General features: G+C 36.8%; 1 protein-coding gene across 1 annotated transcript; it reads right to left on the bottom strand.

The window, feature by feature from the left end:
- On the bottom strand, window positions 1-26,612 carry LOC141576739 (uncharacterized). The gene is made up of 13 exons (XM_074360149.1): window positions 26,550-26,612; window positions 21,150-23,034; window positions 19,587-19,662; window positions 19,186-19,301; window positions 18,999-19,080; window positions 18,306-18,344; window positions 17,637-17,702; window positions 16,776-16,839; window positions 15,344-15,411; window positions 13,176-13,380; window positions 11,774-11,881; window positions 9,788-9,902; window positions 1-7,114 (listed from the first exon to the last, which is right to left on the bottom strand). The coding sequence occupies exons 1-3, from the start codon at window positions 26,610-26,612 to the stop codon at window positions 19,649-19,651; spliced, it is 1,962 nt and encodes a 653-aa protein (XP_074216250.1). The 3' UTR covers window positions 1-7,114; window positions 9,788-9,902; window positions 11,774-11,881; window positions 13,176-13,380; window positions 15,344-15,411; window positions 16,776-16,839; window positions 17,637-17,702; window positions 18,306-18,344; window positions 18,999-19,080; window positions 19,186-19,301; window positions 19,587-19,648.
- Between the last annotated feature and the right edge of the window lie 250 nt (window positions 26,613-26,862).

Below are 26,862 nucleotides of genomic sequence, written 5' to 3'. Positions count from 1 at the left end.
TAAATTTTGTATATCTTTATTCAAAAAGTGAAATTAGAATATAATCTCCTTATTTTTTATATTAAGGCTATTTCCCATAAAAATTGGTATTTTTATCTGTAGGATCTTAATTGTCCATTCATTTGTTTTTTCTTTTGGTTTCTTTAACAGAGAGTGCATACTTGTGTCTTTTTAGAGTTTTTAATTCTGCTAACTTATTCCAAGAGACTTTCTGACACTGATAGTAAATAAGGGGAGAGCCCTTATAGTAACTGTGCATCTTTTCATGTAGTCAGGATTTTTTTTTTTTTTTTTTGGATAACATTTTTTTACAATTTCCACTTGGTTCACAATATTATCCCATTATGAAAACTCAATGAAAAATTGTAATCTGTTTACACCAAGACACTTATGTCAGCACAGTGTGCTTGCTGATATGATTTTACATTAGATTATAATATAATTATTTTATTTGATTTACATATATACTAATACACATTTTATATATGTACACACATATATGAATATCTACTAAATGCCATTAATTTGCATGGGGTGGTAGCTGATAACATGTGATCTTTCTGACCATTGGCTATTATGTGTGTCTAACGTACTTCTTAGAACAGATACTAGAACATCACACCTCTCATTATACAGTATTTTAAAGGTTATATTTTATTTTATTTATTTTTAAACATTTTTTATTGAGTAATAGTCATTTTACAATGTTATGACAAATTCCAGTGTAGAGCACAATTTTTCAGTTATACATGAACGTACATACATTCATTGTCACTTTTTCTTTTTGCTGTGAGTTACCACAAGATCTTGCATATATTTAAGATTCCACACATGAGTGATCTCATATGGTATTCCTCTTTCTCTTTCTGTTCTGCTCCACCTAGAATAACATTCTCCAGGAGCATCCAAGTCTCTGCAAATGGCGTTATGTTGTCAGTTTTTGTGGCTGAATAGTATCCCATCATATAAATATCCCACATCTTTATCCAGTCATCTGTTGATGGACATTTTAGGCTGTTTCCATGTCTTAGCTGTTGTAAACAGTGTAGAGAAATCAGCTGAAAACCTTATGGGGGTTCCCTTGTAACTCACTCTGTTTTTCTCTTGCTTCCTTTAGGATCATTTCTTTATCTTTGACTTTGGCTATCTTGATTAGGATGTGCCTTGGTGTGGGTCTGTTTGGGTTCTTCCTGTTTGGGACCCTCTGAGCCTCCTGTGCTTGGATATGATTCCTTCTTTAGGTTTGGGAAGTTTCAGTCATGAGTCCTTCCCATACCTTTTCAATCCCCTTTGTTCTTTTTCCCCTTCTGGAACTCCTATTATGCATAGATTGGCACACTTTATATTACCCCATAGGTCCCATATATTGTTTTCATTGTTTTTTATTTGTTTTTCTCTCAGCTGTTCTGATTGGGTGCTTCCTGTTGTCCTGTCTTCTAGATCACATATTTGTTCTTCTGTATTTTCTAGTCTGCTTTGCACAGCCTTTAGGTCAGCTCTCATTTCAGCCAATGAGTTTACTAATTCTACTTGGTTCTTCTCTATAGTTTCTATTTCATTTTTGACATATTTTATATCCCTAAACCCTATTTCTTTTAGTTCCTTCAGCACTTTGATCACTCTTTTCTTAAAATCTTGATCTAGTTGGCCATCAATGTCTATTTCCTTGATCATGCTTTCAGGGGATTTCTCTTGATCTTTTAATTGGGAGTGGTTTCTCTGTTTATTCACATTGCTCATATCTCTCTGGCACCGTGGCTTAAGGAGTATCAGTTACCTACTTAACCTGGAGATGGTGTGCCCTTAATGATTTGATCGAGAGGTCTTTGTGTCTTCGTCCTGCTTCGCGAACTCAGCTTGCTGTTTCATAGGCCTTCTGTTGGCGCCCTCATCTGTGCTGCTCTCAGTGGCTGTTGGCTAGCAGATTGTGCCCACTCCTAACACTAGGTCAGGAGCTGAGCTCTTACCCAGTGGGCGGGCAGGTCACTCCCCCTCCTGAAGCCACAGTCAGATGCTGTGCTCAGGGGGAGGCAGGTGGGCAGATCACACCCCATCCCAGCACCGTGGTCAGGTGCTGTGCCCTCTCCTGGTGCTGGTCACTCCGCTGCTCTGTGCAGCTGCCTGCTCTGCCTCGGGTAGGCGGTCTGTAGGTGGGCTCGGGGAAGACCGCGGAACTGCCCCGCCTACGCTCTGTGCCAAATCTGAGCTCCTTGTTTCTCTTGGCAGCACAAGTTCTCTGAGGTGTCAGGGTAGAAAGATCCTCCCTGCCTCAGGCTATAAACAAGTCTCAGTCCTGCCTAGGAGGTTGTGGAGCCCCCACGTGCAGATTCAGGCCTCAGCCCCGCCCCCGCCCGGGCACTATGCACAGGAGGAGATGGTAGCTGTGGCTGAGCCCTGCCTCTCTTCTTGCGGGATGTGCCAGTAATGGCACAGGTCTGAGGAGACAAAGGCTAAAGCACCCCTCCCCCCAGGGCACATGCCTGTTTACAGTTTTGTTTACCTTCTGAGTTAAAATTTACCTGACAATGAGATGTATAAATTAGGCTTTTGAGGTTCATCCTTGTATCAGTAGTTGATTCTTTTTTATTGTTGAATAGTATTCCATTATTTGAATATACTATCATTTGTTTTATCCATCCTCCTACTAATAAATACTTAGGCTTTGGATATCTTTTTTTGCAAGCAAACATTTTTTTTAAAAAATGCAAATATAATATACATGCTTAAATGTGAACACATCTTAAGTATGCAGCTCAGTGATTTTTCACAAAGTAAACACATCTATGTAACCTTCATCCAGTCAAGAAACAGAACATTGCTGTTCCACTTTGGGTTTCTTCCCAGATACTATGGCACCCCTTTGATGGACTCACCATCCTAAATTCAGCCACCATGGATTGGCTTTTTTGCTTTTGAAATTTTTGGTCCCATACTTTCCTCTCAAAATTATGTAAGATTCATCCACTAGTGTTTTCTGTAAACTAGTATATTTATTTTTATTGCTTTAAAGTATACAACTTGTATGCATGTGCCACCACTTATGGTCATGTATTGTTGAAAAGTGTTTGGGTCATTTTCTATTTGGGGGTATAACAAATAGTGATTATGAGAATTTTCTGGATGTCCTTTGGTGCTCAGATGTAGAAGTTTCTGAAGGGTACACACATGGGTTACCCTTGGTAATAGGGTGTGTGTGTGTGTGTGTGTGTACACATATACACACACACATATACATATATAACTTTCATTCAAAAAGCCTATTTCCAAAGTATTTGTAAGAATTTATATTCCCACTGGCCATGTGTAAGAGTCCCCATTGCTTGTTGCCCTCACCAATGCTTCGTATCACTTAACAACTAACTATTCTAGTGGATGCCTAATGGTGTTCCAAGTGTGGGTTTAGTACGTATTTCCATTATTACTAAAGAGGTCAGCCCCTTTTCATAGCTTATGTGGATTTTTTTTGTGTGTGTGAGAAGCACCTTTTCAATTTTTTTGCACATTTTAATATTAAGGTTCTGCCTTTTTCTCCACTGGTTTTTGTTCTTTATATGCCCTAGATACAAGTCTTTTGTTGGATATAGGTATAGCAAATATATTTTCCCACCGTGTGGCTTAGCTTTTCACTTTCTTAATGGTATCTCTTGATAAAAATAATTCTTAATTTTACTGAAGTCCAACTTAAAACTCTTCTTTTATGTTTAGTGCTGTGTCCTGTTTAAGAACTCTTTGCCACTTCAAAGTCATTAAAATATCTCCTACACTATTTTCTAGATGCTTTATTTTGGTGGGGGATTAGGTTATTTATTTTAATGGAGGTACTGGGAGTTGAACCCAAGACCTTATGCATGCTAAGCACACATTCCACCGGAGCTTTACCCTCCCCCAGATGCTTTGCTTTATGTTTCAAATTTATTAGATTTATAATCTATCTAAAATTACTGTTCATGTATGGTACAGGGTTTAATTCAATACTGTTCCATTCGTCTATATGTCTAACTTTAGGTAGTTATCACATAGACTTAATATTGTTTTATAATAAGTCCTTTAACATTGTTCTTTAATATCATCTTGGCTATTGGCCCTTCACGCTTCTCTATGTATTTAGAATCAGCTTGTCAAGTTCTACAAAAAAACAGTAACAACAATTAACTTTTGGGGATTTTGATGTGCACATGTAAATCTTTGAATCAGTTGAAGGGGAACTGACATCTTTAAAATGTTGAGCCCTCCAATCCATAAATTTGGATTATCTCCCCTATACTTATTTTTATCACTGCTGTAACAAATTATCACAAATTTTGCAGCTTAAAGCAACACAAACTTATTGTTTTATGGTTCTGTAGGTCGTCAGGAACAGGTATCACTTGGCTAAAAATCAAGATGTCAGCAGCACTATGCCCTTCTGTAGGTCAAAGGAAGAATGTATTTCCTTGTCTTTTTCAGCTTCTAGAGTTCACCCACACTTCTTTACCCATGGCCCTTCCTCTATCTTCAAAGCTAACAGCTTTACAGCTTTCTAATCCCTCTTCCAAAGTCATATCTTTCTGACCACAGCTGGGAAAGATTTTCAATTTTTAAGGACTCCTGTTGTTAGACTAGGCCCATGTAGATAATCCAGGCTAATCTCCCTGTCTCAGAGTCCTTAACCTGATACATCTGCAAAATCCCCTTTGCCATGTAAAATAACATATTCACAGATTTCAGGATTAGAGCATGGATATAGGTAGGGGTCAGTGTGGTGCACTATTCTGTTTATCAAACTGTTTAACATTTGACGCTTTCTGACTAACGTACAAGATAGAAGACCCTAATCATGTTTAGAATGCTTCCTCTGCAAAATATTGGGCACTGAGTTTATTTGAAAGGACTGAAAATAATATTACCACAGGAATGGTTTCCTAATTCTACTGACATTTACTTACTTTATACTTAAATACCCAAAATGGTCAGCCAGGAGTGGAATCTTGGCAAATAAAATAAAAGTATAATTCAAGCTTTTATCACTGAATTTACTAGCTAATTCTATTTTAGAAACAGACAGAAAATAAAACAATTTAGAGTAAGTCTGCTTACTTATATATTAAGTGAAAATAAAGTTTTAAAAGCATGTCTGAATATGGGATAAAGTGAGCATCATAAAATGTAATGGTAATATTTAGTACCTGCAAATCAAACTCCCAATTTATAAACAAGTTCATACTGTATAGCACAGGGAACTATATCCAATACTGTTTTGTAGTAACTTATGGTGAAAAAGAGTATGAAAATGAATATATGTATGTTCATGTATGAATGAAGCATTGTGCTGTACACCAGAAATTGACACAACAGTGTAAACTGACTACATATATATATATATTTGAAAGGACTATATATACCAAGAAAAAAATTAGATTGATAACCAACAAAAAATCTGTCAGTAATATAATGCTAGAGACACTGGGACACAAAAGAAAATCTCAGGCATACATCTGTTTATAGAGTCATAGAAAAAATAGTGCCTATGCAAGTCCCTGATAAGCATGAGAAAATAGGAAAGGCAATATAAAAGTTCAAAATGCTTTGCTATGTAAGAGCTGCAAGATGACTCAGACACAAACTTAAGTGGTCAAAATGTTTATATAATTAATGATAACTTAAAGTAATTGAGGACATCATTTTAAATGAGATTAAAATAGCTGCACCATTTTCATATTACTAAGCAAGTCATTTCTGTTTACAGTAGGTTTATATTATTTTTATATGTATTTATGTTTTATAAAGACATCAACTTAGATCCTGGCTGATAACTGACAGTAGAGCAACTGATTGATTTAAATGGGTATCATAGGCTTATCAGATTTCATATGCTTTAAATATACATTAGTTATTAGCTGTCAGGAAGAGTTCAATTTTCATTTATTCTAACATAGCTGTGTCACAGGCAGGTTACTCTGTATTTACAATGGAGGATCATGATAGATATAAAGATATCAAGTCTTATTGATCTTCATAGGGGTGCTTTTATAAGAAAAGGAGAATAAAATAAGAAAAATCTAAAATACTACTTTTTTTATAGTGTTCTAACAGTTTTATCTTTATTTTTATTTTTTTACTGAGTTATAGTCCGTTTACAATGTTGTGTCAATTTCCGGTGTACAGCACAATTTTTCAGTCCTTTATGAATACACGTATATTTGTTTTCATATTTTTTCACCATGAGCTACTACAAAATCTTGAATATATTTCCCTGTGCTATACAGTATAAACTTGTTTATCTATTCTATATATACTGTCAGTATTTACAAATCTTGAACTTCCAGTCTGTCCCTACTCACACCCTGTAAAATACTATTAAATCAACATATATTTATGAAGAACTATGAAAAATGGGAAACTATAAGTTGTTTCTTTAAATTGGAGCAAAGAGAACTACTTTAACTGGGAAAATAGTTAAAATCTGGCAAGTTTTATGATTTCATGTTCACCCCTGACAGCTTTTCTTTCCTCCTTTCTCCTTCAATCTTTTTTGGACCTTCTAAAGAATTAAATTAAAAAAAAGAAAAAAAAGAAAGAAAGAAAGAAAAAAAAGAAAATTAAGAAACAGCTTTGCATCTAAAATAACCTCCTAACTGGAAAGATTGTATACTTTGTGAAAAATTTACAGCTGCCAACTTATGATCTATGTCTCTGTCCACACTGCGTTACTTGTTAGGAAGGGTTTTAAAAAAAAAAAAAAAAGTAAAGAAAAATAGCAAATTATAATGGCTTTTACATTTTAAATTCTTTTCTATGTGTTTATAATCTGCTCTATCATGAGTTATTAAGATAAACATTATCAGCTATACTCTACTTTCCTATCATGCACATTGTGACTCTGAGAAGCACGCACGCTCTAACTTACCATCTGCAGGTGGTGTACAGGTTAATGCAGTTCTTTTGACAATATATGGTTTGTAGTCTAGTTGTCTAACTACTACATAATGGAAAAGATGTAGAACTACTGGTACCACTGCCCTCGGTCTCTGTCATTTACCTTAAACATACCTGGAAAAGTAGATTCAAAAACTCATTGGCAAGAACATTTTTCACACTCCAGATCTGATATTCTTCTAGAGTTAAGATGGCCATTCTGAAAGAGAAACAATATTTAAGAACATCTTAAATCTTCATTTTCTTATATTATTTGAATAAAATCTGTTTTATTAAACTTGCAATGGTCATTTGCCTGAAAGAAAACTAATGATTTAATGTAGATGCTATGTGTTCATCTAAAAGTAGGCCAGCAAAAATAAGTTCAAAAGTAACCAAACTCTGAAGTAGTGAGTCATAACGTGGGCAATTTATCACCAAAAATCTTCCTCCAGTAAGACCTGGGAAATAACTCACAGTATCTTCTGGTTCAAGGTGAAGATTACTAACAGAACCCACAAAAGGTTCTGGGTAGAGAAAAAGGATTATTTACTAACTTTGAAAGCATTTTTCCAAACTCGCTGGATTATGCCCTTTGACCCTAACAATTTTCTAAGATCTTCTTTAAAACATCTGGCATTATTAGACTTCTTAAGAGATTTAAAAAACTAAATATATATAATAAATGAGTATCTATATTAACATTTCCTCAAAATAAAATTTAACATTACTTTCACAAGTTGAGTAAAGCAGTATTTTTTTGTGTGTGTCAAAGTGTACCAAAAATTACATTTATATACAGTAGACAATATTTCTTGGGAGGCAAAAATATAACCAAATGCCTCTTACTTCATGTTTTGAACAATCACCTTAACAATCCTAGATGAATAATAATGTTCTTAGCTTTTATTACTTAATTATATTTTTATTATTTAATGATTTATTATTTAATGATACTTAATATTATTTATTATTAATGATATTCATGTATTCATTCAATATATAATACCATTCATTATAAGAAAAGATTTTAAAGCACTGTGATGGTACTTATTGGCTTTCATGATGCAACTTCCATTAAAGTATATTAATACCAATGTAATGGTACAAAATAATGGGTAATATTGTCACAGTCTAGTCACCAGTGAATATGGGTAATAGGTTTGGTTGAAAGGTCCAAATTCTATTCTAAATTTTTACCATTTCATTATTATGGTTACACGGAGATGGAGCAGCTAAATGATCTTTTTTTTTTAATGTTCAAAAGTACAGTCATAAGAAGAAACTCGGTCTTACACAAAAATAGACAGCAATGATAACCTCCATACTTATCAAACACCCAGAAAAAAGGCGATGGAAATTGTATCTCTACATAAGTTATTTCCTAAAAGAAACTTTCCTATGTTTCTGTTTTCATATATACCAAATAGAAATGGCTACCTTAGTTTTGGGCAGAAAAGTAAATGAAGATGGTTATCTGAATTGCCAAACAAAGATCAAGCCCTGAAAAATTCATTTCTATTATTTATTTCTATTGAGTGTCAGTTAATAAGACTATGATAATTTCTTCTGGATTTGTGATTAAAAAAAATGTTACTTATTTTTCTAAGCCTGTATAAGACCACTATGGTCTACATCCTACCATCTGCTACTTGGTACATGTCAACATTTGAATAGAAAGGGTCAAATTAACTCATATGTGTCTCACATATATGGATTATCTTCAGTTTCACAGGGATACATAGACATTAAGGCAAACCTATTATAATATCTTTAATAAATGTTGTGAAACTAAAAAAATTCAAGGCTTTATTCTTTGTAAAGTACATGCTCGTTTCTGCTATTATACAATTATTCTGGCTGCTATTAAAGAACTTAGGACAGACCCTCACCAATATTATTGAAAAAAAATTTTTTTAAACAATATACACCACCCAGATTGAGATAAAAAATAATTTCCATCATCCCAGATATCCTATGGTCCTTCCCAGTTAAATCACCCATCTCCAAAATCACTATTGTAACATGTATTAACATTAGTTCTGTCTCTGTTCTAGAACTTCATATAAATTGAATTGTACAATGTGTTCTTTTATTCTGTGGCTTCTTTTGCTCAATATAAGTTTTGTCTTACCATAATGTATTAAAATGGGAGAAGTAAAGATTATAAACTACAAATGGCAAGGGCTGTCTCTACTTAATTTTTATAAAATGCCTAGCTTATAAAATATAATGTTTTTATGTAAATAACACTTAATGGAGTTGTTTAAAGGTGGAATGGGCTTTCCTTAGGGACAACTTGGAGGTATTGTAACGACAGGTCCAAATAAGCATTTAGCAGGGATGATGTAGAAGAGATTCAAGTATGTATATATAAGGTATATACACCAATTCAGAATATAATGTATTTTTAGAAAAGAATAAATTAGTCTCTGCTAGACTCAACTTTGTGGTATCATGCGCATTCTATGGGTCTTCTACAATGTTGGATACATCCACGTGTAATTCCTTTAAAACCAGAAACCCAAATCAGTAGTTAGGAAGGAGAAGGTATCATTTTTATTAGCCAGTAGCTGAAGTATAAAGTATTTTCGGTCAAGGTTTTTCTTTTTTTTTTTTTTAATTACAGAAATAGATTGCTTGTTTACCTTAAAAATTTATGACAATTTTCCAGTGGTTTCATTTTTTTTTACATAATACATTCAGTTTATTAAATTTTCTAAGGCAAATTCTCTTCCCAATTTTGCATCTTTGGCTATGAATATTTTGAGTAGCATAATATAGAACCTAGAAGTAGTAAGAAATCTTTTTCTCAACCTCCTTTAAAAAATTCTTCACTCTATGTTCCTGTTGGAAGTTTACATGCAAGAAGATGTATGCAATCAGACTTTACCAGGATATCATCGGTGCAGTTGTCCTTCCAGACCTCTAAATGTGCAACCACGTGTCTCTCAGTTCAACCCTAGAAAGAACTCCGTCACCGTCAACATCAAATACCTTGAAGCAAACTAAAGAAAAGAAACTCTTATGGAGGGAAATTACTTTCATATTCTGAAGTATAATACATTTTATTACAAGCTGCCCTAGTAAAATTACTTAGTTCCTCAAACAACTACATTCTGGATTAAGTTCCTATTTGGAGGACACTGTGTCCTTAAAGTCCTTTGAACTTGTAGGAATTCCTGTAAACTTCACAAGTCTCTCTCCTTATATCATTAGCCAGCTTAGAGAACTCTATCCTTCACCTAAATCTAAAGTTAAATTTCTTGCAAACTGAAAAAGGGCCAAGTTACTATACAATATCTCACAGATTTTGAGAAGGTAATTCAAGCTTTTAAATTAATTTCTAATATTTAAAACTGATCACTTCAGAGTTGATTCTTACAATGCTGAAAATATTCCATCTACATTAAGAATCAACAAAAAGCTGGTACAGTAAGCCCCCTGTAACCATTGGTTCTGCATTCACAGGTATAAACAATAGATCAAAAATATATATATATATATATATATATATAAAATATATATATATATAACTTTCCCAGAAAGTTCTCAAAAGCAAAACTTGAATTTGCTATGCACTGACAACTATTTACATATCATTTACATTGTATTTACAAATAATTACATTATATTAGGTATTATAAGTAACCTAGAGATGATTTAAAGTATACAGGATGATGTTCATAGGTTATATGCAAATACTATGCCATTTTACATAAGGACTTGAGCATCCATGGATTTGGTATCTGAGGGGGTCTCAGAACCAATCCTCAGCAGATAATGAGAGATGACTGTATAAAGATTTTGCCTCTCCAATGTAATTAATGTGCACCCAATATTTTTGCCTAAGAACAATTTCAAATCTTCAATGAAGTTTATATACAACAAGCTAAAAATCCGAAATATCAGCACTTTGCTAATTAACATCAATATCAGCAAAATTGCTAGTTAGTCTAGTTGGTTAACTTCCACTAGTCCACTGGCAAAAAATAAATTAAAAAAAATTTAAGACAATAATTAATCTCAATTGAGAAAAAAAGACTTCAGCCTCTTTAATACCAGAAATATAATGTGAACAAATAATCTATCACAAAGCTAGGTTAGAGTAATGGTATACTATCAGGGAAGATAAAAGAAATCTAAAGTTTTAAGATTAAATAATTATCTACTTCACACACCCGTGTAACAATTATGCTATTAAATTGAGTGCATCACAGTACAACATTACTAAAGAATATTGAACTATTAAGTATCATACCCAAAATATGCAGTATTTGTGAAGCTGTATTTTACAAAGATGCAGAGATAATGACCCTAGTGAATATATAAGAATTAGGTTCCAATTAAATGTAAACTGCTGCATTTTCCTAACCAAATATGTTTAAGATTTATTAATGTAATATGCTTATAAATTATGCTATAATATTTTAGCTAGGTTTAAAAGATAAATTTAGTATTTAATAAAATTGTTTTATCATAAATTTAATTTTGCTAATAAAATATCAATATACACAGTGCTAGAAAATAAGTTGGAATTCAAGTTAAGCAAGACAAATTTTCTATATAGACTACCAGAAAATATTTTCTATATGCTTAACATTTTCAAACACATCATGAATGATGTAGTTCATTTATCATGAATTGTACATTCATCTGGAAAATCAACCATTATTAATAACAAAGATCTTAAATTACTCCACAGTAAAAAAGAACAGATGATTGAACTTTACACTGACCTCAGTAAAACCTCAGCAAGAGATTGCTATTTGCCAAAGGGATGAAAATTCAAGCTTTAATCAGATGATTTTTTACATGAATGGATGCTAATTTTTTTCTCTGTATAGCTTCCAAATTTTGTGATGTTTAACACACTTACATTTCTGTCTTTCAGCCAGAGGTCCTCTGCAACAAGCTGATAACCCACAGGATATCTCCCTAAAATCTATGTGGCTGTCATGATTTTCACCAAAAGCGTTAAATAAACCTGTAAAATAGGAACACAGAATAAATCACAGCCAACAAACTTCCTGTTAATAATGACATGCTTATGAAAGGAGGCATGACTCGCATAAACTGACTTAGTTTTTAAAAGTTATCAGTAGTTTCCACTGTCTTAGGAAGTTTTTTTTTTCCCCCCTGGAATAATTATAACCAAAATTTAACTTCCTAGAAGAAAATACTATCATTTAGTGTTTGGCTTTGTCTGCCTACCTGTCTCTAACTTATATTAATTCCAAAAGTCAAAAGTGATTGTAGAATGTAAAAAATAAAAGTATATTTTAAAAATGTAACTGGAAAAAAGTCAGAGACCACAATTATCCTAATTTGGAAAGACTAAGAAGAAAAAGGAAAAAAGAAGAAGAAAAGTTGAACTCTATCAAAGATATACTGTGTTGTTATTAATAAGCTTCATACAGCTCCTTCATGAAGCAAAGAAAACTAACACACTATATTATAAGAGAAAGAAATTCTGTACTGCAGTCTTCATTGTACCACTTAATCTGTATACATAAATATATTAAATTTCAGAAATAAAGGGCAATTTATAATCTAATCCTGTGGATTTTAAACTTTTCATAAAAAATAAATGGAATCATTTTGTTTTCAAATGAAATGATTTCTCAATCTCTAATTCTAAAAAGGTAAAAACATAACTGCACTGCTGAAGTGGAAGCCCTGTCTGTTCTAGCTCCCCTAACAAATATTTCTAAAACACACTAGAAACCTGAAGAATACAGACTATTTCAAGAATCTAATTCTGTGCCCTCAAAGAGCAGAAAATTGAAGCTAAGAAGTAGTTAAATGACTTGCTAAAAGTAAGAAATTTTTTTTAAAAAGGTCTGAATCAGAAGCAGAACCCAAGCTTTCAGATTTCAAATACAGTTTTTGTGATTATCAGCCATAACTACTCCTTGTAAACCTCATTTAATATATATATATACTATATATATATATATATATATATAGTAGTGAAAAGTTTAGAGCTAAGTGGGGACCTTAGAGATGGTCTAGTCCAGTGGTTTCTTAATTTTTTAAGGGTGGGAGAAGGATACAGCAGTGGAACCTTCTATATAAAAGAAATACAATAGACACTACTCAGCTGAGGAAGAGGTGAGGTCACGTGTGGAAGCTAGAGCTTTGCCTATTCAGTGTCCACCACCCTGACCTTGCACCAGATGCTGAGGCACCGCACTGGAGCACAGTTTCATAATGATTGTCTTGGTCAAACTGATTTTATATATGAGAATATTCAGGTGCAGAAAGGTAAACCGACTTACACAAGGCTCCAAAGGTGGAACAAGGCTCACGTGTTTACCAAAGAACATTTGTAGAAAATAGAAGGATTCCCATCTTCACTCAGAGATGGACAAATTGGTGGTGAAGCCAATGGGCCAAATGTCTCTAAATCAAATCATCCAGTTCGGGATTGAGCCCTCAGCAACCAACAGCATTTCTCCAGATGAATGATGTCTGATTCCTCCACTGACAATCAAATCAAAAAACACCATAAAATCTCACTCTTCTCTTCTGGACAATTAATTAGTTCATCCTGATAATGTAAGTTCTAAAGATACATTTTAATTTCCCAGTTAAACTGTTAAAAAACTACCTAAAACAAAAACTCTGAAAGACAAATATATTGTATATAAAGTGGCATGAAAATTAAATTCAAATTAACATAAAAGAGGCTTTAAAATGGGAAAAAAACTTGTAATTTCCCATTAAGCAGGCTGTTTAATTCCAACATGTAAAATAATAAACTAAGATATTTATTTTTTGCTTCCCACACTTTTATCTGTATTCACTTTGGTGATATTAATCTCTATCTTGGATTTGAAAATTCTTGATCATAGTCTCTCCTGGCTACACAGGTAACACACTAATAGCAGAATCTCTGTTTGATTTATCCTGTCATTATGGTAACCACTTACACATTTAATAATTATTAAATAAATGTACAAAGGGGATAGACCTAAGCTTCTCCTTCTTGGTCCTAAATTTCTTACTACCCCTCCTATAAAGGCAGGAGCCTCCTCTGTAGGACAGAGTGTAAGTGTATCTCCTGAGAAGGATTCCCCAACAAGGGCTGTCTTTACAGCGTGCTTTTAGATAAGATGTTTTTATGGGACATTTCAATAAAAGGATCAAGGACCTAAGCTTCCCAGTATGGTGGGAGTTGTGATGGGCATGGGAGAATGCTCACTTGGGAGGATGAGATGTTAAAGACACTAACAGTGAAAAGGACAGGGCAAGATGAAGGGCGATTGGGAAACAGGACCACAGAGATGTGACATCTACTTCCCACTGTCATCTAAGTGATACCTACTTGAAAGAAATATTTTTACAGTTAAATTCTATAATGGGGGGTTATTTAAATGAAGCACACATATACTCAATGAGTAGATCACATAATTTTTAGAGATTCAGAGTGCATTAGCATTTTCAGAGTACTTTTTACATCAATAACTAGTATTTATAAATTCCTGTGTGCTAAATAATTATGTGGAATTATTTCCATTTTGCTTTTAGACTTACTACAGCTTAACCTATTCAATGCACTGATACAGAGTAATTTTTCTAATGAATAAAAATGATAATATACAACCTTGTTAAAGATTCTTTAATTTCTCCATCACCAGATTTATGAACACTTAGGCCTATGTGTCAGGCCCCATTTCTTGCCAGCTTTTTCACCAACACCTTACATTTAGGTTATATTGCATTACCCAGAGGTCGGGAAATGTTCTTTCACACATCCATGTCTTTATTAGGTCCTGTGTCCTCTGAGGAGAAACCTTCTCCCCACTTTCACATCCTTCCATTTTACAGCCTAACCACTAATCCTTCTGTAAACACCTTCTAATGCTTTCCAACCTCACCAGCTACCCCAGGGTTTTAACTTCTCTCCTCCACAACTGTCCTCCACTGTATATAGTATCCAATATTCAAGTGAAGTATGAGTCCTCATTTACAGGTCTGTGGCCTCTCTAGATTATAAAGTATTTGGATTCAGAAACCTTGTGCTTTTATCACTGTAGCTGCTAGAATTCATTTCATAGGACCTGATACATTGTAACCACACAATAAATACTTGCTGAATGAATGAATGAATGAATGAATAGCCAAGGCAATCTTCACAGCCAAGGCTTCCCCATCCCAGCTCAGTATTCTTTCTGTTATATCAAAGAGACTCTGCCCCATGAAACAATAGACCCTGCACATTTTAACAAATGTATACAATTATTAGGAACTATTATTAGAACAGAGACTAGCACTACTGTTCTCATAGTTATGTCACATAAGTAGTGTATTAAAGCTCATTCTGATTTGTTATTTATACAAATCAGCTATGTCTGTCAACAGTTTAAATACTAGTAATTTAGAAAACAAAAGTTATTGATTTATCCACTCATCAAAAAACATTATGACAGATCTACTTACATACCTCTTTTGTCAGTTTATATACCAACTGGAAAAGAAGGGGTATACAGTCAACTCTGAGAGTATAATTGCCTGCAAAATAAATAAGAGAGTATTTTAATACCTCCAAATGGACTTCAAACCTGTATTTAATTCTAACTTTATTTTCTAATTATAAACAAGATATAACAGATTTCAAATTGAAGGCATCATTCCTGGAGAATTAAAAATAGGGTGGACCCTACAGATTATCATATTCAGTGAAGTATGTCAGACAGAGAAAGGCAAATATCAAATTATATCACTTATATGTGGAATGTAAACAAACAAAAAAATGATACAAATGAACTTATTTACAAACCAGAAATACATTCACGACATAGAAAAGAAACTATGGTTACCCAAGGGGAAAGGGGGAAGGGAAGAGAGATGTTAGGAGTTCAGGACTAACAGATATACACTATTATATATGAAACAGATAAACAACAAGGACCTACTGTATAGCACAGGGAATTATATTCAGTATCTTATAATAACCTATAATGGAAAAGAATCTAAAAACAATGTATATGTGTATGTATATGTATATGTATATGTATATGTATATGTATATGTATATGTATACAACTGTGTAACTTCGCTGTACACCTGAAACTAATATTACAAATCAAATGTACTTCAGTAAAAACAAATAAATAAAATTTTAGGATAGATAGATAGGTAGGTAGATAAATAGACAGACAGACAGTCTGGCTAAAACTAAAACACAAGGTGGAAATAACTCTTCAGGAGCCAGAGAGGCTGCAGCACACACTCAGGATAGGAGACTGCAGAGGCAGACTCTGCTGCTAAGGCCGCAGCTCCTGCAGTAACAGTAAGGGCCATTGCTCATTATGGCAGCAGTACCTAGGGGTCTTTGGCAAAGGAAGTGGTAAGGCCATAATGTTCACGTTTTTATTCATTCATTCAATTCAATATCAAGACGTTAGACTAGAGCGTGTCAGTAACTAACATGTATCCTGTGACACTTACCTAGAAATGACCATAACACGATGAAAGCCTACAGATGCACATGCCACATGTCAGGGTCAAAAGGAAGTCTGTAGTGGGTGCTTATTTCAGAGTTGTTCCAATACATACAGGAACTATTTCTGTATGAAATACTTTAGCCCAACTTTTAAAAATAGCTCCACAGGAAGAATGTCAAAAGTACTAAAGTTTTAAGTAGTAATCCAAGATAGGCCAATGGTAAATATACTAAAGAAATTAGGATCAATAGCTTAGTTATGAATCATATTGATTCATTTGAATCATAATAATGTTCTCTCTGGTAAAATGGAGAAATGGAGGTATTATTGAGGCATCTCATAGAAAGAGGATAATCCTAGTTTATGAGTTGGAGTTGACAGACTTAAATACTGGTATACTATTTAATGACAATCTGAAATAAAATTTACCTTCTGTGTATGAGTCTGCATTGATATATGCAACCTCTCTCTCCTGGAGTGTTTTCACATTCTCCTGTAGTTGAAGCAAAGCAGTCACTTAACTCACGGCATTTACAATTGTGGAAATACAAGCAAAACAAATTAACTCATTAAAAGAGTGGTTTGCAGATACCATTATAAATCAAATGCCTATGCCTTTGACCATAATTTTAAGAAAATGCCATTAACTGGTTGATAATACTAATGCAATTAAAACAAGAAAGAAAAATATTAGTGATGCTGTAGCCACTGTTCATAGCAACAGCAGGGAGACCCAGAGGAAAACTGTCCCTGATCCCCTGCACCATAATATGAAGGGGTAAGGCTCGGAGATGCTCAGCCTCACCCTGGATCTACTGGAAGAGAACTGCTCAAAGTAAGGCCTGGAAATCTGTATTTTTAAAAGGTGTCCCTGGCAATCCTTACAGACATTAAAGTATGAGACCCCTTGACGTTGGGGATCCAAGTAACTTTACCATATTAAAAGTGAGGAAGTTGGAAATTTGATTTATCAAGAATTTTTTGAAAGAGAAGATATTGATGAAAAAGAAAAAGGAGGGGAGGATAGAGAAAAAACTAGAGGGAGAGAAGAGTGGCTATTAGGACAAAGACAAGACATTTCTCTCTCACACATACATGCACACACGCACACACATTCTAGAAAAATACAGCAGAAGAAGACTAATGCCATCATACACATGGGAATATGCGGAGAGAGCTCTTTTCTTCTCTCTGTTTCTCTCTCTCTCTCTAGCTTGCTACCTTATAAGAGCAGTTACAGTAAAAACATTTAAAGCTGTGACTGGTCATCCCACAAATGAGAATTCTCACCTCTGCACTTGGCCACACGGGATAGATGACAGCTGATTCTGCTGCAGAGTTTCCATTATGACAGAGCTACAGTAGAAATAAAAAAGATTCCTTAACTATATGTAAAGGTAAATGTGCTGCTGAATATGATCAAGAAGCTAGTAGAAAATGGGAAACAATATTCAAATTGTCTTTTAATTCAAATGAATTTAAATTAATGCAAGGCATATTATCTTGTATCTTGGATTTATTTTATCTGTATTCTAAGCTGCTTAAATTATAGAAAGACACATGTATTTCTATATACATGTATTCACAAGAAATTACATATTTCTAAAAGTAAATGACCTTAATGAATAAGATCTGATTCATGTAAATAAGTGTATTATGAAATGCATGTTAATAACACCAACATAATAATAAGACTTTGCAATATACATGGAATCAAATATGATACAAGTAACTGTGATTTTATTCCCATACTTATTTGATTCATATTATTATTTTAAAGTATGCGGAAATGAGTCAGAAGGAAAGCATTTTAAAAACCAGACACAATGATAAGAAAGATATGATATTCTTTAAACCAATTCTATAAAATTTGGACTCATAAATGATGAACAAAACAGAGGATAGTCACAGGAAAGTGCTTTTTGGTGCACCTGCCTTTAAAAAAATACACAAGCCTACCTTGAACATGTAAGAACTTAGAGTTACTGGACAGAGAGCCTAAGGGAAGAAGATGAAAGAAGGGGGCCTATGAGAGACACTTTAAAATAAAGCATTAAGAGCCAGTGACAAATGAAAATTAAATCATAATTGAATTAAAAATAAATCCTTGAAATTTTAGAGTAATTCAATTTACAAAATCAATGTATTATACTTCCCAATCAGGCACTTTTGTAAATGGTAAAATATACGTATGGTTACAATTTAGTATGGAATCCATAAAGGAGAGACTATAATCAGAGTATAGTCATCTTAAAAGAGCATGTTGTTTTCCTAGATAGAAGAAATCCAAGGAAACTGTAAAAACTTGAAAATTAATGCCAAGGATCTATATCAGATTTTCAATAAGCTAATTCACTTGTCAGAAGCAGCTTCCTAGGTTTGACTATTTTCTGAGCTTACAGATTTTACTTATCACAAAACAAATATAAACAGAAACTAAAATATTTTAAAAATAATGAAAAAATTGGTTTGTACTTAGTAATTAAGAGGTTGTTTTGTTTTGCCAAACTGATGTAAAAGCAAAAACAAACTCTATTTCTTAAATTTTCTTGAGTATTTATCCAAATTAAAACAATATCAGGTAATGGAACACATCTGTGATTACCCTGAGTTACATGTTGACCAAGAAGATACATTTTCTGTCTTAGTTACCTCAGCCCATTTGTGGAACCCAGAAGTCTGATTTTTTCTTCATCCCAGCCAGCAAAAATGGTAGTTCTTCTCGGTCTCCAGCCTGTAATCATTGTTAACATACATGGTTAGGTACATCTGCCTAAAAACAAAGGAAAATTCACTCAAGTCACTTTCTGTCATCACTTGCCAAGGAAACATTATTTACCTCTACTAATCAGTTTTCCAAAATTCTGGACAACTTCTTATAAATCAGCAGTTCCAATGGTTAGGTCAATACCTCCAAATACCCAGAAGTCCTGATGATCTCCCAGAATAACACACCTGTTTGGAAAGGAAGGCATTCAAAAGAATGACAACTTAGAATGTATTACAAAGAGCAGTAATTTATGTTTTTAAATTAAACTTCCTCCTGCTTGAGTTTCCACCATAGAAAACCATCAAGGTAGTGTCTCCTTTTAGAATTTACCTTTTTTTCCCCACATTTAATTATATCACATCAACCAGGAAAAAAATATTAAGAGTTGATTAAAATATATCTTCTCTTACTCCTGTAATCTTTGTAAAAACAAAATGTTTTAAGACATTTTAAAAAATTCACCAACTCACCAAGTTTCACAGATCCTCAGGTAGTTCTGATTACATCGTAAATGCTTGTGATTTTCTTGATGTTATTTTAACCTTCCTAGAATTTCACAAAGGGAACAAATTACTTCACATACAGCATTATGTCTAACAGGTTCCTTTCAATGTTTTGTTATAAGTCTCAGAAGTACAGAAAACTGTTTAATAGGATGATAAATTCCCATATGCCCACCACCTAAATTCAATCATCGTTAATACTGTTGAACTATTTGCAAGCGAGCTGAGCAAATCATGACAGTTCTCTCCTATGTATTTAAGAATGCACCTTATGGTGAATTTAAAAAAAAAAAATCAGTATTTTATATTTTTCCTCCCTCATAGCTCTATTGTTGGTATTTATTTAAACTTCAAAATTATTATTCAACGTGAAAAAGAATCTTGTTCTTAGCAATTTTTTTAAAAAAAATGTGTATTTGTCCATTTAGAGCTCAAATCAATTAAGGGATATAAGCCCCAGGTGCTTTTTTTGATATTTTGACCAGGGAAAATTTCTGTTTCTGACTTTTCTCTTAAACTGTTACTGAAGCTACATGCTCTGTTTTCCTTGTGTCTGTATGTGTCTGTTTATAAATCACATTTGTCATTGTGTGCCTCTAGCAGGTATTAATACATGAGATAATAAAGTCTCCTATGTTAAAGGAACTCCATTCTAGTTGAGTTAAATATAGACTTTTTAAAAAAAATTCTTATAAAATAAAACTGAACTTCTAATATCTTAAGAGTTCTGAAATTTTAAAACAAGCTTCTTACAGAACTTATAAAATACTTGCAGAATCCAAATTCACATTGCTAAGGCAAATCATTAACCAACAAGGCTCATTTAACCATTTTAGTTTAATAAAAACAGCTATCTCCTCTCTGATTCATCAGTGTGAAGTTTCCCTTTCCCTCTACATTTCAAGCCAGTCAAACTAAAGTTCTGATCATGCCATGCTGTTTCCCAACCCTGCACAAGCTGTCCTCTGCAGCTGGCGTTTACTGCCTGTCTTGATTCCTTGGAAATCTTACTGTTTGTGTAAAATTAAGCTCAATGAGCACCTGTTCCGTGGTCATGCCTCCTTAACACCAGTGCTGTCTGGGGTTAGTAACAGTAACGACTATGATGGTAAGCGCACGGGGCCATGTAGCAGTTAAGCGTTCACCACTGTGACCATCTAACCCACCCCCACAGAAGTGACCGGTGAACTTCGCTCCTTTCCCCCTTCTCTCCTACTCCTTCCCTTAAGTTAACCTAGGGTTTTGCATGCATAGTGTTTTGACAGTTATCTGAAACACTGTTTTAAACCGTCAGTTGAAAAGGGAAGACAAAATGTTACACCTGGCCCGGAGGAGGAGAGGGGTGGGAGTGGCCCAGAAGAAGCCGAACGGGACGCGCGGCCTCGGATCACAACACAGCCCCGTTCCTTCCCGAGTTTCGCACCCGGGAAAGCAGAGGCCTGGGGCCCGGACCACCTCGGGGCCTTCAGGGGAGGCCGAGGGAGGGACGGAGACCCACGCAGGGCTGGGGAGGGGCCCGCAGGGACTCACCGTCTGTGCAGCGGCTCCTGACCCACGGCTGGGCGGGCGGCGGTGGCGGTTGAGGGTGCGGTGCCGGCTGAGGCGGCGGTACCGGCTGAGGGGTCTGAGGCGGCGGCGGTACCGGCTGAGGCTGCGGCGGCTGCGGTACCGGCTGAGGCGGCGGTACCGGCTGAGGGGGCTGAGGCGGCGGCGGTACCGGCTGAGGCGGCGGTACCGGCTGAGGGGGCTGAGGCGGCGGCGGTACCGGCTGAGAGGGCTGAGGCGGCGGCGATACCGCCTGAAGGGGCTGAGGCGGCGGCGGTACCGGCTGAGGCTGCGGCGGCTGCGGTACCGGCTGAGGCGGCGGTACCGGCTGAAGGGGCTGAGGCGGCGGTACCGGCTGAGAGGGCTGCGGCGGCTGCGGTACCGGCTGAGGCGGCGTCGGCTGCGGTGCCGGCTGAGGGGGCTGCGGCGGCTGCGGTACCGGCTGAGGTGGCGGCGGCTGAGACGGCTGAGGTGGCGGCGGTACCGGCTGAGGCGGCGGTACCGGCTGAGAGGGCTGAGGTTGCGGCGGCTGCGGTGCCGGCTGAAGGGGCTGAGGCGGCGGCGGTACCGGCTGAGGCGGCGGCGGCTGCGGTACCGGCTGAGGCGGCGGCGGCTGAGACGGCTGAGGTGGCGGCGGTACCGGCTGAGGCTGCGGCGGCTGCGGTACCGGCTGAGGTGGCGGCGGCTGAGACGGCTGAGGTGGCGGCGGTACCGGCTGAGAGGGCTGAGGTTGCGGCGGCTGCGGTGCCGGCTGAAGGGGCTGAGGCGGCGGCGGTACCGGCTGAGGCGGCGGCGGCGGCTGAGACGGCTGAGGCGGCGGCGGTACCGGCTGAAGCGGCGGTACCGGCTGAGAGGGCTGAGGCGGCTGCGGTACCGGCTGAGGCGGCGTTACCGGCTGAGAGGGCTGAGGCGGCTGCTGTACCAGCTGAGGCGGCGGTACCGGCTGAGGGGCTGAGGCGGCAGCGGTACCGGCTGAAGGGGCTGAGGCGGCGGTACCGGCTGAGAGGGCTGCGGCGGCGGCGGTACCGGCTGAGGCTGCGGCGGCTGCTGTACCAGCTGAGGCGGCGGTACCGGCTGAGGGGCTGAGGCGGCAGCGGTACCGGCTGAAGGGGCTGAGGCGGCGGTACCGGCTGAGGCGGCGGCGGCTGCGGTGCCGGCTGAGGGGGCTGGGCGGGCGGCTGTGGCGGTTGAGGCCGCGGGTCCGGCTGAGAGGGCTGAGGCGGCGGCGGTTGCGGTGCCGGCTGAGGCAGCGGCGGCGGCAGTGGCGGCCGCTGGAAGGACTTGAGGGACTCGAAGGCCTTCGCCAGCTTTTCCAGGGTCGCCATGGCGGCCTCCCGCCCCGCGGGGTCAGCCCCCGGAGTCGCAGGGCCGACCGGCGGCTCTGGTCAGCAGCGGTGGCAGTGAACGGGGCTCGGGGCTGCCAGCAGGTGCGGACCCCAAGCGCGCGGCCATCTTGGAGCCGTCCCGACAGCCCCCGCGGCCCTGCGTCCTGCCACGCTCCGCCGGTGGGGCGGGGCCGGGCCGCGGGATTGACAGCCGGAGGCAGCGGCCTCCGCCAATGGCTGCCGCGCCCGCCCCTTGGGCCCAAAGAGCCGACAGGGCTGCTGGAGTCACTGCGTTCTTCCCGGCGAGGGGCGAGGGGTACTGCACGGAGATCGGGAGGGCGGTTCGGGGGCGGGGTTGCGTGGCACGGCGAGGACGGTGGGGAGGGCTGGGTGACTTGTGATTGAGGGTCTCTCTCGGCGAGGAGCGTCCCCGGACGACGCCTAGCGGGTGGCAGGGAGGCGGGGCAGTGGGCTGGGAGCCCGAGACCCCCGCGGGGCGCTTGCCCACCCCGCGGCGTGGGCGGAGGGCCGGCTGGCCGGACAGCCTGCTGTAATATGCTGACTGTTATATATTTGGCCTTACCCTTGTTAGTTGCCTCAAATCACTCCTTGTTCACCTTCATGATCATTACCATAGATATACTTCTTACAATCCTCGTACTTACTATGTTCCCTCATGCTACAGGGCCATACACATGCTATTCTCACTCTCAGGAATAATCTTTTACACATCAATGCCCTACTCCCCTCAAGAGATTTGCCTATCTAATTCCAATCACTCTCAGTGCTCAGCTAATTTGTGAATTCATAAAGCCCATTACATTAACATAATTTCTTAACACCATGTCATTCTCCTTTATCACATTATTAAAGTATGCTTTATAATAACATAAAAACTCTTCCATGCATGAAGGTAGATATTAAACAATTAAATTCACAGTATAAAGTTGTAAGTACATATACTGTATATTATGAAAAATGTTAAGGAATAACATACTATCGTTAAATTCATTCACAATTTTTCATAGAAATATGGAAATATTTATTCCAAGTTGGATCATCACTATATGTGTGTGTGTATATATGTATATATCTTTCATCCTTCATTCACAATATAAGTTCTGATAAAATATTGCCAACAATTAACTTTTATACCCCAAATTACCAATAAAGGAATAGGAAAGAAGGGAGAAAAGAAGAAAGGAAAGAAGGAAATTGAGGGGTTTTAGAACTCTTGAGATTGAGACATATTAGATAAAGACTCAGATCTGTACATTTATGTATGATAATTATTTTCCTGAAATTATATAAAAACATAAAGAAAACTGAAAGCAAAATATAAAATTATTTACAACCCAAATTTGAGGTTAATTTATATCTTCAATTGATATGCATTTTGTAAATTTAATATTACACTGTTCCATTGCTATAATATAATCAAATTCATAAACAGAAAACTATATATGATATATACATCCTCTCACCATTGATAACATCTCTGAAAGCATTTTTGAAGTAGAATACTTTATAAAGTTTTTATCATTAGAAAGGCTTTGAATATTTTAACACTATTAGATTTAATTTGCTTCATTGTACTATTTTTTCCATTACATGAGAAATAATATCTTATATGGTTTTGATTCATTCTTTAAGTAGTTTGTTAATATTGTGTAATAAGTGAATTCATGGAATTGAGGAAAGAATGTATTTTAGGGCCTGACATGTAACAGTTTGACTACAAATCCTTCCTTCCTTCCTTCCCTCCTTTTTCTCTTTCACTAACTCTCATCTTCCTCTCTCCCTCTCTTCCCTACTTTCTTCTTATTCCTTCCTGATTTTAATAATCAGATTTACTAGCTAGCAGGACCATTTTACTACCTCTGTAGATCTAGTCTTCCACAATTATAGCCATCTTATTCTACATTATATTAGTGTGATAAGCACACATATAGATTACTTTTATCAAATATGTAACTTATAGTTTTGATTTTAAGTTAATTAGCTATTTAATTCAGATTGTCCATCATTTCTTAGAAGTCATGGAGTATTCTTTCCAACACTTAAATGAGATATGTAACCAATGGAATTTTTTCAACAGAATAGTGAAACTGAATTTTAGCAGTGACATGCAATAGTTTTGTGGATATTTATTGATAGAATTTTGTAAGATCTCTTCTGTAATGTATACAGTATGTACATTTATTGCACCTGTCAAAGAACTCCAGGCTTTGAAAAGAGAGGTTCTAATGGATCATGTGTTAAACTGCATTGGTTGATTGATCCTTATAAAAGCATGTTTAGTCATTGCTGTTTTTGGTAGTGGTTTTACCAAAAAAAAACTGACAAATTTAATTGTGATAGTTAACAAATAATTCATAGATTATGTGTTATCACATAAAATAGAATGAATAATTGAATGCAAAAAATTCAACATGACTACTTCTACTCTATTGAAGTGTTCATATTGACAACTACCGTCTCCTTACACAATAGTTGCATTTAGTTAAATGTCTTGAAAAACATAATTTGGAAAACTCAAGGTCCTCGGGTGCCAGAATCTTTAATGTGCAATTCATTTTCACAATTTATGATTCTAAGAGAGTTGCTCCAAGTCAAGAAGAGGGAATCTGTTAACCAAAATTGGCAGAGAGGTACAGAGACGATTGCTTCCAGGTAGTTTCTTTTTTCAAAGACACACAGGCATTGTGTGAACAAGACACTTCTGTTGTTTTTCTTTTTGAGTTAAGATTTTATTGTTGAATTCTGATCAAAATAATTTATACATTTTAAATTTGCACTGAATGAAGGGAAAATCTGCACAAGATGGATCAGTTAGATTGAACTTTGTATTCTCTTTTGACAAGTGTGTGTCCCTATACTTTTGCATATAGATCAAAAACAATACTTCAAGGCATTCTCACCAACAGCAAGCAGATCTCCAATTTAGAGTGTCTTGTCTTGCTTTTAATTTGCATTTAGAGTGTACCTTATTCTAGTTGGGAAGTTGTAGTCTCACTTCTGTAAGTGGAATAGTGAAGCTGTATATATGTGAACTTGTTACATGTTGGTAATATTGTGTCTGTTGGGGGCTGGGAAATAAGTAAGCTTAATAAATTGATTCAATTTTGAGTGTGTTTGAATTTAATGAAACTTAAATTGTACTAATTGATTCTCAACACTTTAATTACAGGTTAATTTCAGATCATTGAATTGTTTTATTTACATCAGGGCATCACAGATAGGATAGAATGATATGTTGTAATATTTTGGATACAGTTATTTTGGTTTTCACACTAATTAAAAGTTTTACCTCCATCTCCACCAAGGACAAAGGGACAAGAATACAGTTGTTTAGAAAATGATACATTTGTAGGCCATCTGCTCTTTGCATAGAACTGCATGAGCATTTGCTTATAAAAAGGAATTACGCTCCTCTTTTTAGTGTGCAGATTAAAGACAAGCCAGGAGAGAAAATATTAATGCAGACAATGAGAGGGCAAAAGCAATATGATTTGTTAATTACTACAGGAATGTAAAATGCAGGTGGAAAGGTACATCAGTGAAGGTTAACCTAAATCTTGAATTGTGAAACAAGCTATAACCGTGTAATTAAGCTGAACTATTTACAATTGTTCAAATGCTTTGAATTTTTTAATCTCAAATCCTTTGCTCAGAATGTTCTTCCCTGTGTCCTATTAGCTTGTTATTTATTTTGAAGATTTTTCAGAATTGCTCCATATTATCCTTCTGTAACTCCTCTGAACTACCCTCAGTAGAATTAAATGTTTCCTCCATTGTGCTCCATTAGTAGCTAGTACATACCTTTATCATATAACTATTCAGATACTTGTATATCTCTTCAGCTTGACCTTAATCCCCTAGAAGTCAAAGCTTTGTTCTATTTTTTCTGTATCTCCATTTCCTAGTGCATGCTCCCAGATTTTATTCCTCTACTCAAACCTTACTATTGAATCTATACTGGAAGTATCTTCTCTAGACACTCTTTGGGGAACCTGTTTTTATGACTTATAATTGCAGCCCAAGATATCTCTCATTATACCTCTAACTTCAATCTGATCACCTCCTCTGAAGTTTGACCTATACTCAGCTTTCCACCTGACATCTCTGCTTTAGTGCCAGAAAGGGTGTCTCTAACACATTTTGCAAACTCATCTCACTCCTTCCATAAACTATGTCCCCTATTTTGCTGCTTAAGCTCAGATTTTAGGGGCCATCCTTGATACTTCTGTATTCCTTAGTCCTCACATACAAAAAATCACCAATTCCTGATAATTATATTTCCAAAAAACACCTTCTTGATCTTCAGAATCAGGGCCACCACCCAGCATCTTCTAATATCTTTCTCTCCTTTT

Source organism: Camelus bactrianus, unplaced genomic scaffold (genome assembly GCF_048773025.1).
Source record: "Camelus bactrianus isolate YW-2024 breed Bactrian camel unplaced genomic scaffold, ASM4877302v1 HiC_scaffold_28, whole genome shotgun sequence".
Taxonomy (NCBI): Eukaryota; Metazoa; Chordata; class Mammalia; order Artiodactyla; family Camelidae; genus Camelus; species Camelus bactrianus.
Note: the sequence above shows the minus strand (reverse complement) of the source record. Positions and strands in the feature narration are given on the sequence as shown.

Excerpts from the sequence above, each read along its gene's own strand:
- LOC141576739 (XM_074360149.1), bottom strand. The coding sequence starts at position 26,612 with ATGTCAGGTGGAAAGCTGAGTATAGGTCAAACTTCAGAGGAGGTGATC. Across the intron at positions 23,035-26,549 it reads TGATCAGATTGAAGTTAGAG|GCTGTCCGGCCAGCCGGCCC; the intron begins GTATAATGAGAG and ends ATATTACAGCAG.